We start from the raw sequence: 11977 nt of genomic DNA, 5'->3' as shown, positions 1-11977 counted from the left end.
TTCTGCTACATTATAGATATAATATTCTGTATGATTATTGTTATTTTCCTTAAAGGCCTGCAACCAAAATCACAGTCCCTTCTTGTTTCTTGAGCTTTTCCCCTGTTTCAACATCATACCATTTCACTTTGAATTATAGTTTTGTGCTTGTGCTATGTATAGGAGCCTTAACTGTGTAGCTCTGAAATACCCTTCAAATCGGGTCATCCTTATCCGCCCTGTTCTACTGGAAGAATCAACGTATCCTACTTGACTCTTGCCATCTTCCCCTCCTAGATAAAGTCCTTCAGCTCTTTATTAATTGCTACCCACAACTTCTCTGGTTGATAAAAACATGCCCTACCTTTGTATAAGACTAAAGGGACTAAAAACATTTTGACCAAAAACTCCTGTCTGTCCATAATCCTATCAAATCTGCTGGGCATTGTCTGTACTCGTACCATGTTTTTAAGGCTTGGAACTCCTTGTCTCTATCCTGCAGGTCAGTACTCTCCCTACCATCCATCAAAACCATTCTGAAAATACTTCCTAGTCAAAAGCTGTCGCTGTTCTTGCCCAGCACCAGGATAAACTATATCCCTAAATCTGGACAAATGCCTCCTCACACCTCACACCTCCTTACTCTCCATTCTTCACTCACTTCCTTACTTCTATCACTTTCTTTCCCCCTGGATTTCTGCCTAAATATACCACAAGCCTGCTTTTTCCTCATTTCTTATTGCAATTCCCGTTTGTATTATATTAACTTAATGTTTAATTTCTCTATAAACTGGCTAAAATTTCTCTAACAATTAAATCATTTTCACTCTGGAATAAAATCCCAGTCCAGGTTAGGCAGAGTCCCTCATTGACTCTCTTCAACAGGAATCTTGATGAGTGGATGGGAGATCGTAGGTTTACCCTGGCTATCACTTCTGTGTCACTGTTAGACAGAGGCACAGTATACTAACCTCGAAAAAGGGCATAGCAAAATTAATTTAAAATGGGTGGCGAAAGCCAAACACACTCTGGCTAGGCTTATAAATGCCCTAGGGCAGATAGCCTAGTATGAACCTATGAACCTATATAACTTGTATCCATGTTTAATTAACATTTTCACGTTATATCTAATTTGGTATAATTATTTGAACTGTAGTTTTTTTTTAAACTGTAAAATTATTGTTCTTTATATGTTCTGTAATACTTTGGGGCTTTTGTCCCCTGGCCCTCCACTGAAAATGGACTCTTACCCAGTCGGACTTTCCTGGTAATCAAATGTCAATAAATAAAATAAATAATCAAATGCACTCAGATTTTTAAAATAAAACACTGAAGAATGTGTTATGTTAAATAACAAAAAAGTCTGGAAAAACTAAAAGCTTTAATTAGCTATTCAGATGAACATAAAATTGAACAAAATCAAAAGCTTCTTGGAAGGACCGTCACAAGGTGTAGTAGAGTTAAAAGACAAAGCACAAAGAGAAAACCTGAGATTTTCTGCTGTACCAGAAAACTGGAAGGAAAAGATTGCATTAACTTTATGAAAGTACAAATAACCAACTGGACTGGTATTCACAGTGGGATTTATTAATTGAAAGGGCATATCAAGGCAGTATCTTTTAAATTTACTATGTAGGTGGGCTGGTCTAAAGACCCTTTTCAGCCTTTCCTGGCTTTTTGTTTATTTTATATTCAGTATATTTTCATTAAAAATCAGTAATACCTTGTAACTGTCTGCCTGTGCAAGAAACAGAAGTTGAGGTGACTATAATGTTTGTGAACCTAATAAACGCGCTCCTGTTTGCTGGAATAAAGATTCTGGACTTTTTGTATCTTTGTGGTCTGGTCTGTCCATTTTCTGGGACTATGGAGAGCTGTGAGGTTACATATTAGCACTGCAGATGGTACTGACAGCTATAAGCAGTCATTCAACACAAGGGCATTACAGACATGGTGTTTTCATAGTGTGCTTTTAACGTGTCAATAATAGGGCAGGAGGACGAATGTGGGAAGAGGAGTAGAGTGGGGAAAGGTACCACAGAGTAAGGCAGGGTAATGGGTGCAATAAGGGGTGTGGCTTTTATCCTTTTATCTCCCTTAGTCCCACAATCTAGAGCTTTGGCAAACACTTTGGTGAATTGGGCTTCAGAAGATCTTATCCAGGCATTAATTTAGGTAGATGTAGACAGATTTCTTATGTGCATGTCTGAGGTTTCCAAGAGTGTGTGTGTTCACTGAATGCTGTCTACAAGTGTCTAATGGATTTTATTACAGCACTAAACAGGGGGAGCAGGGGTGAAGCAGAGTTTCTTGAGTATAACACCCCCTCTCAGTAGAAAATGGCCTCACATCTTGCTGTTAACTAATCTTTCACAGAGCTAGTTGATCATCACCAGCTCCCCTACCACTCCTCCCAATTATAATGAAGCCAGTCTGTCCCTTCACTCTTTTTAGTTCCATGTTCAGCCTACATATAATGTGCCACATTCAGTACAATTTTTATTTGAAATGTTGAAATGTTGATTCAGTACCATTTTGAGATACTGAACTGCCTGCTTATTTTAATTTTGCAGTGAATTTATGTTGATTTATAAGGATTTTCTGAACAGTATCACATGTGCAGTCTTAAAGTAAAATAGAATCATTGTAATCCTCCTTAACATACACTCTTTGGTTTTACAGATCTTCCGTTCAGAGACAAAATGCGACCACAAGTGGAATATTTTAACAATCAGAATTACTGGAAGTTGAAGAAGAATCTCATAAAAGGCAAAGTCCTGTTTGAAGATCCACATTTCAAACCAACCCTACGCTCCCTTGCTCGACACAATTTTCCACAAGGCAAGATAGAGTGGAAGCGACCAAAGGTATGTGTCATTCATTTGGATGTTTTCAAGTCTTATGCCTCACTGTACACTAAAGCAGTAAAATCATCCTGACTCTTTATATACATAGTGAAGAAGGCTGGCAGGTCTGTGCATAGACAAGCATTAGTTGTTTCTGTTAATGTACTGCATCCTTAGTTCTACCTTTACACTATATATTTTATAGAAAAGGGACAGCTCACAGGGAAGTGGGCAGATGAAAGCACAGGAGTTTGGTGAACAAAAAAATTCTGTATACTGCTGGGGAGGGGATGTTTTCAGAATATTGCAGTTAGAACAACATTCTAATTCCATGCTCAAAGACCCTTCGAAAACAAGGAGGCATGAAATTGTTCTTGAAATGTCCTGCAGTTCTAGCTCTATACCCTGGTATGCAAGTGAAATGGGGAACTGCAGCTATATAATATCCCCCTGTATATGTATATGCATACATACATGGACTTGTATATGTGTGTGTGTGTGTGTGTGTGTGTGTGTGTGTGTGTGTATATATATATATATATATATATATATATATATATATATATATATATATATATATATATATATATATATATATATAAAATATATGGGTCTACTACGGTTGATTGAAAACTCACATCACTGAAAATGAAATTACTAGGACCACTTCACTGAAAGCTCACTTCACTGAAACCTCACTTGACTGAAACTCATTTCGTTGAAAGTATTATAAATGGCCTTTTCTCCACTGTAGTGCAATCCTGGAGTTGGTATATATAGTAAGAGGGTGTGGGGGGCACAGCCCCCCCACATTGGGGGTGTGTGGGGGTGAAGCCCCCCACATATGTTGGTTATATATTCTCTTCTGGAAACAGTTATTCATTGCACTTGTAAGTATCACTGTGTATAGTTTAAAATGTTTATAATATTGTGGGGGGCTACGCCCCCCCAAAACCCCCAAATGTGGGGGGCTGTGCCCCCCACAGCCCCCCTTACTTTATATGCTAACTCCAGGATCGCACTACAGTGGGGAAAAGGCCATTTATAATTTTCAACGAATTGAGTTTTAAGTGAAGTGAGCTTTCAATGAAGTGGTCCTAGTAATTTTATTTTCAGTGAAGTGAGTTTTCAATCAACCGTAGTAGACCCATATATATGTATGCATGTATGCATGTGTGTGTGCAGACACAGGTTTGAACATCTGTAGCATTACTGGGGTATTTCTGCTACAAAGAGTCAATCATCAGATAGGCTTGGGATAACACAGCCCTTTGTTTAACAGATAGCATGTTTGATTTAACATGGTGCCGCAGACCAACAAATGTCATGGCAAAGCATATTCAAGCAAAGCAAGTAGGATATATGATAGCGCTAGCTGACAGGAGTGAAAACACCGGTGCATCTCAAGTTGCTGGATGGAACTATGTAGGGAGATACCCTTCAAATTAATTTTAAACCTATGGCAGGACAGAAAAACTTAAAGAAATGTAGGATAAATGTTACAAAAACTGCCTGCTTTTGAATGTCTTCTTGGCTCTGTGGTGCAGAGGGATGAATCCATGATTGTGACCTATGTGATCTGAGACTGATTAGTGATTTGGCATTGAAAGAACCAGTGATCTGTCACAGACTGTGCTTAGGTAGGAGGTGCTCTGGATCTCTAGAATACGGGCACCTACTAGAGATGGGTTCACTTCAGAATCTCAAAAGTCATATGGTCAAGACCATATGATCGAGGTTTCAGAATATCAAAATTCTGAATGGAGATCTGCATACAGTGCGGAACAGGAGATTTCCCTTTTCCTTGCTGTAGTGTGATCTCGGAGTTGGTATATTTAAGTAGTGGGGGTGTGAGGGGTGCAGCGGGGCTTGCCCCCCTGCAGAAATGTTTTATCTGTTGTTGTTTTTTTTTTTGTTTGATTTCTTTCAGAATTTCGAACTTCTGAAACCTCGATCATATGGTCTCGACCATATGAATTTTGGTATTTCAGACGTTTGAGATTGTGAAGTGAATCTCTAGAGACAGAGAGGTAAATGGTATGCAGTGTATGGCCTATGGACATATATTTGGCTTTGCTATGTGTAGCATGCTGTTATATTTGTAGGCAAGCATGTCAACTGTTGGGGATGGGTTAGCGCCATTAAAAAGAAAAAAAAAACAGCAGATGGTGCTCTCTACCAATCAGCCCTTACTCAAGAGAGGAAAGAATGGGCCAACCAATCACATGCAGTGAAGGATAAGAAGAAGAATAAAAACCATGTTTATTAAAAGATTTTATACAATTACTCCAAAAAGCATGGTGCTGAAGCAAAACTTGTGCACACAGGCATAAGTGTTTCTGGCTATTATTAGCGTAAATGTGCCTCAGCCTGTGCAATTCCGTCACATCATTTATTTGGTAAGACTGCTATTCTGTATTTAAAGTGACTATATCCATAATTTCAAACTTAACAAAGGAGCAGCATGAGAGGTGACAGAACCACAACATGGGGGGAGGGGGTGCTCATGCAGTAAACAGAAGTAAAAAATGGACAAAGCACAGCAGAGCAACAAACAATGATACTTCGGAGCACTGCTGAGTATTACCACTATGTGATGCAATATTCGGGCAGAAAGAAGAGAGTGGAGGCACAGACAATGCTGCTGGGGGGGGGGGGGGGGCAGGCATTGCTGGCATCATAAAAATAAGGGCCAGTAACAAGAAATAGGCGGGACATGGGTACATAAACAACTTATGCTCAGGTACCTCTGTGTATTTGTTGACCAGGGAGCACTGATCTCAGTGAAGCATTTTCCGGCTCAGCCTCAAGATTTACATTGAGAAACAAAGGATAAATGTAATAAACTGTTACCCAGTAATAACACAGTCCTACATACAAACATGGTTGTAGAATTAATCAGTGCAAGGCTGACCACAGGTTGCTAAACTTCTGACAGGAGAACACAGACTCGAAAGGAATTTTTTCTGCATACTGAATATTGTACTCCACTATGAACTCTAGCAAAAAAATATTATATTTGTGCAACAATGTATTTTCCACAAAACTATAAAAACAAGTAGAGGCACAGTATTTTACAGTGAAACGTAGATCAAGAAGAGGAGCATAGTGAGGAAAGGAGTTCTAGAAGTAATATGCAAGAAAAGAAAATGTAGATACAATAACATTGGTTAAAGGAAGTAGAAGAACATTACGTGAGGAAAAGTTTAGGGGCTGAATTGTTGTGTCTATGAAGTCATTTGACATTGTTTTGTACTTATAATGTTCAGAAACAGCATAGAAGGGAGAGATGGGAGAGAGGGGTGGGGTAGCAATCTACATAAAGAAGGAGAAAAATGCAGCTCAGACACAGGAGGAATACCCCCACTGCACCCCTAATGCAAGCTCAGACACAGGAGGAATACCCCCACTGCATCCCTAATGCAAGCTCAGACACAGGAGGAATACCCCCACTGCATCCCTAATGCAAGCTCAGACACAGGAGGAATACCCCCACTGCATCCCTAATGCAAGCTCAGACACAGGAGGAATACCCCCATTGCATCCCTAATGCAAGCTCAGACACAGGAGGAATACCCCCACTGCATCCCTAATGCAAGCTCAGACACAGGAGGAATACCTCCACTGCACCCCTAATGCAAGCTCAGACACAGGATGAATACCCCCCACTGCACTCCTAATGCAAGCTCAGACACAGGAGGAATACCCCCACTGCACCCCTAATGCAAGCTCAGACACAGGAGGAATACCCCCACTGCACCCCTAATGCAGAGGCAAGAGACCGGGCACAATCAGAATGCATGGCAATCCTGCTGGCAGTTAAGGCTGAGGAGAGGGATTGCTGACAAACTGATACACTGTCACTGGCAGATATTACAGGTAAGCAGGATAAGAGATGGAGACAGAGGAAGGGAGTGGAGTGGGAAGAGAAGAACTCCTGGAAAATTTAAAGCTCTGGATTGAGAAGGTACAGGAGTTGACTGAGGCACTGAACCTTGTAGAATAATCTAAGTAGTGTATAACTGTCTCCAAGAGGACAAACATTTATGACATAGTTCTAAACAAAACCGAGAGAGTCATAACAGTGACTGTGACTGTGATTTAAAGAGAAGAAAACAAACAAAAGCCAAGGAAAAATCAAATAATGTTTGCTGATGAAATAGCTAAACCAGTGGTCAAGAAGGAACCATCCACAGTAATGCCATCATGTAATGTGGGTCCTGCTCTTTTACCAGTTACTGTTATTCACAACATCATAAGCACATTATCTTACGAGACTTGTTTAATTTCTTGCTAGAGTAAGGCTACATTACGTGTGCATTTAAGAAGTTACTTTGTTGTGACAGTATTTTGGAAGGAAATTCTTTCAGTTAATACCTACAGACCTATAAGCTTTAACTTCAGGAATTTGGAAACGTTTAAAACGTTGCATGGCTCAGTGTGTTTACAAAGTCCACAAGGCTGGTTCAGACTGAACTACCTTACAGAAAGGTAAATATACTTGGGTAACTAGACCTAACTCAACATGGCTTTCTATAGGGTAGTGCAGTTAGAACCAGCCTTGTGGACTTTGTAAACATCCACTACTGTTGTTCATTTAGAACTAACTAAGGTGTTTGATATTATCCCATTAAGTGAAAAATGGCCTAGTGCTGAACAGGCTCTTATATATTCAGGCAGCTAAATAACTGGCTAAACAAAAGGAAACTAAATTCAGGTACTAAGATATTTTTCTGTTTGGACATTGTTACACACACAGGCTCCTTATGGCTCCTTCCGGACCAGACTGTTACTGAGCTTTATGTTTTCAGTGCCGAACAGTACGTAACTGTTGTCTTTCAACTGCTAGCTAACTATGCACTTTGTTACTGCAGATGTATGACTTAGTGTTCATCTATTGCTATGGTAAATATCTATAATTTTCATTATTTGGATGTCTGTTGCACAACAAAACAATTGTGTGTGTGATGAGGCATGCATATCACTGTAATTCTTTCACCCCAAGGTTTATTTGGCAAATGAATCCTGGGGGTGCACTTTTCAGGATCTTGACTACTACATAAAGCATTCAGTAAAATAATTGCTTGTCATATTCTGTAGCTGCTATCCTTTCTCTGTTATACTAGGTCATACTTGGTAACTCAGTTCTGTACAGCTCTGCTTGCTGTCAGTTTCTAATGATATACTTCATAAATGATTTGCAGGAAATTGGCTTCAAACCTTACTTGTATGAAGTTGGGACCAGCTCTCGAGACCTGCATGAGAGCAACTATGGTAATTGCTGGTTTGTTGCTGCTGCATCATATTTAGCCACTAAGCCATTACTGTGGAAAAGGGTAAGTATAAAATTATTGCTATATTCTGAAGCATTACTAAGAGGAGGCAGATGTTTTTTCTACACAATTCTTGGCTTCTCTACAAAGGTTCATAGGTTGTTAATAGGCTAATGACAACTAGGGCTCTTACAAGCCAAGCTGCACACTCCAAACTATTTGGGTTCCAAGTATTATATGGGGAGGACCGTGAAAGTAGGCAGGTAGCTAAGGATTTGTAGGGGGACTGTTAGGATAATACTTTTCTTATTGACAGTCTCTGTCCATAAAGGACATGAGGGGGCCAGACAGGGAGTAAATTTATGATTTCCCATCCAGTTGTCAAGGTTTTGTTTGAATCAGGTCAGGGATAAACTATGATGTCAATTTTCATTTTATCCTCACATGTGAGTTTGGATCAGAGCCCCCGGATCTGACTCGGCTCTTGCAATAGCTCATGGCAACCAAAAAGCTCGAGCACCCTCCCTTACCCATAATGCCCATCTCCAAATCACCTCAGATGTCACTTGCAGCTTTGTGAGGACGTGGTCATTCCTGACAGCTCTTGAACAGTAAAGTTTTTTTTCTACACTTAATATTAACTTTCTTTCACAGTTTTGTCATATTTTTTGTCTACTGTCTGCTTTTAAGCTGTTTCTCTTTTCCGGGGTTTTAATTAAATTTTGTTCAGTAAAACTTTCTTCGTTATTTACCTACTTCCCCTTCCCACCCTCTCCTTTACTATCATTATATTTAAAAAAAGATAGTAGTATTAGAAATTTCTTCTGACTGTACTTTTTTAGTTGCTGTGTAGTTGTTGTTGTGTTGTCCTTCTTTTTTGCCTGGATAGTTGTGCTCTGCCTCACATTATGGCAGAAAAAGCAGACAAGCCGAATGGCTTCAAGAAATGTTCTAAGTGCAGTCACAAAATTCCACTAGGTGAGTCTCACAGTAGGTGTGTCTACTGCCTTGGTCCATCCCATCTTCAGGAGGACTGTGATATTTGCAAGGCATTTAACTATAGTTGAGCAGAGGAATACATTGATTATAAAAGGTATGATGCCCTCCTCATTTGGGAAGGCCATTCCTGGTGCAGACAAAAAGAAATCTGATTCTTCCTCTAAATCTGGATGCTCTAGCCCAGCTTCCTCTTTGTCCTCCAGAGGTTTGGACAGAGGAAGGAAAATACCTTTGTCGGCTCCAAAGATTTCAATGGAGCGGGCTCCAAAACTTTAAATGCTCGGATCCCATTACTTTGACGATTCCTCCATCAGATCTGGCAGCTGTGGATCTGAATCTCTGTGTCTAAGGATAGGCTGGATCCATCACTGTTGGAACCCATGGGAAGTCCATTTAAGTCAATTTTGCCCAGGAATCGGTACTCCCCCTTCCATAGATCCTGTACTATCCAGGCTTCCATCATCGTTTTTGGAGAGACCAGGATCACTGTCAGCATCCTTGACTTGCTCCACTAGAAGCCTTACAGAAGATGATGTGGAGAGGATGGTCAAGAAGATCCTCTGGAAGCAAGGCATTCAAGGCTCTCTATGGCTCCTACCCCCATGGGTCAGGAGTTCTGAACTTCGTCATCCACATTTCATGTTCCTCCTCCCACCGCCCTGGAAGTTTTGCGGTTGTCAGATCCAATTTGCCCAGTTCTATTGATGCCAGAGCTGGGGATCAATGCTTCTTCAGCTCTGACTCCTGCTCTGAGTTCCTCAGCTCAGTCGGAGATGAGGACCTCTTGAGTTAGTGGCAGTTCGGTTGGATCCGAGAGGGTGGGTTTGGCTCCAAAGTTTTCAGACCCTTCCCCCATCTTGGAGTTTTGGCTCGGATCAGCCTGGCCCTGACTTCATCCTTGAGACTGCTGTCACCTGAATTTGTGGGGACTAAGACCAGAGGACACTGTCTTTCAGGTTGAGGTTCTTTCATCTCTTGGGGACAGTCAGCTTTTGAGGCTCTGGAGAGAGCTATGTCTGCTTTAGCAGTTCAGACAGAGTCGGCCCCATCAGCTCTGCAGTCCTTTTCTTTGCAGACCTTGCCCCAAGTGTCTCGACCAGACATCCCACAGGGAAAACAGGTCCAGAAACTCCAGGCTACCCATCATGCTTTATAAGGAAACTGTTTGTATACTTAAATTTGAAACACTTTCCCCAAAGGGACTAAATAATGTGTGTAATTGGAGGGTTTTTCTTCAATGAGTGCTTTTGTATTATTGGTTTGTTTTTAATTGATTAATTGATATTGCTATAAAAGATGTATTTGTGTAATGTATTTTATCTTTTGAAGGCGGTAAGCCAAGGTGCTAAGATCAATTAAATCTTCTTTTGGTGACCTGCTTTGTTCTTTGGTGGTATTTTATCCTGAATTGTTCTTTTGGTGCTTGCATGGCTAGTGAGCCCAGTTTCCAGATACCACAGATGTTTAGAGCAGATGCCTCTAGTAATTCTCAAAGGACTATGGAGAATTTTGTTACTAGAGGGGGTGATGTCTCTGCTGAAATTTCTCCAGGAAATCAGGTGAGAGAGTCTGTTACTTCTCAATGGAAAGAACTTTTGGAAGAGGGTCCTAATGTCCGTATGAAGAATCCTTTCCCGGTTACTGGCCAGAGAAATGCGGAGGTATTACAACCAGAAATATGTGATTTGGTTAACAAGTTGGAGAGACTTCTCACTAAAGAAACTTCTTTGCAATGTAATTTACAATATTTGCAGAGATATGTGGAACTAGACATTACCCCGCAAGGTCTGAGAGTTTACAAAAACCCTTCTTTACCCTTTGATGTAACTAATGCTGAAGACAAAATATACGAGAAACGATAGTAAGCTGCGGCTCATAATTGTGTTTTGGAATGGGTAAAAATACGGATATAGAGAGATGTATTACTGCAGCGAAAGCTTAAGGAGGAGATTTCTTCTCTTTGTTCATCTCTTTCTGCACAATTGATGGCTTCCTGTTTTGAAAATATATTGAAAGAAACAAATGATAAACTGTCTGAACTTTCAAAAAAATGAATAGAACAGAAAACTAAGAAAATGAATCGTGACTTGAAAGACTATAATAATGGTACAGCTTTCTTTAGCAATACCAATAAGAAAAAGCATCAGAGGGGTGGGCATTCCCTAGGAAGGGGAAGCAGGAGACAACATGCTTCTTTTGTGTCTTATGCAAATAGTGACTCCAAATATGACGAAGAGTATGGAGAAAATACTTCTTTTCCAGCATTGCCTGATGCACAACAGCCTGAATATGTGGCAAATCGTTTTCAAAGTAATCAGGGGCCTTCCAACAATGATCGGAAAAGGGGTCGGTTTGAACAAAGTAGTAAACCACAGCAATGACAGAAGCGTAAACGATATTGACTTTTTTTCCTTTTTAACACACATTAGTGACAATATGTCTGACAAATGCATGAATTTAGTGCTAAATTTGTCAGGCTGTGATTTAAAGGGTAATGAAATAGCTGCTCTTAATTATGGTTTAAAGTTCATTCCTAGAGGTTTTATGTGGAAGCATGTTTTTAAGAGTGAAATGCTTTGTTTCATTAGAATACTGCATTTATTGGAATTTTTTTCTAAACAAAGTCAGAATGTTTGTGATGTTTATGAAATGTTGAGTATTGATTCAGATGTTAATTCAGAAGATGATGTTTACATTTCATGTGATTCTAGTTTGGATAGTGACATTAATGCATATTGTTTGCTAGACACAGCTAGAATAGAATGTAAAAGTGATTTTATACATCCATACACTAAATTGTAAGCAAAGCTGTCTTCACCAAAGACTTGCCTAGACAGTCAAGAGGAGAAGGTAAACACTTGCACCGCACCACACTCATCA

The 11977-nt window shown here is 40.0% G+C and overlaps 1 protein-coding gene across 1 annotated transcript in view; it reads left to right on the top strand.

Moving 5' to 3' along the window:
* The first annotated feature begins 2681 nt into the window (after positions 1–2681).
* The window catches only part of LOC122806100 (calpain-5-like), a 177296-nt gene continuing 168000 nt past the window's right edge, over positions 2682–11977 (top strand). The window contains exons 1-2 of the mRNA XM_044076338.1: positions 2682–2846; positions 8030–8161. Coding sequence (XP_043932273.1) covers positions 2682–2846; positions 8030–8161 — 297 coding nt within the window. The remainder of the gene's footprint in view (positions 2847–8029; positions 8162–11977) is intronic.

Source organism: Protopterus annectens, chromosome 7.part0 (genome assembly GCF_019279795.1).
Source record: "Protopterus annectens isolate FY-2018-M chromosome 7.part0, PAN1.0, whole genome shotgun sequence".
NCBI lineage: Eukaryota > Metazoa > Chordata > Ceratodontiformes > Protopteridae > Protopterus > Protopterus annectens.
Note: the sequence above shows the minus strand (reverse complement) of the source record. Positions and strands in the feature narration are given on the sequence as shown.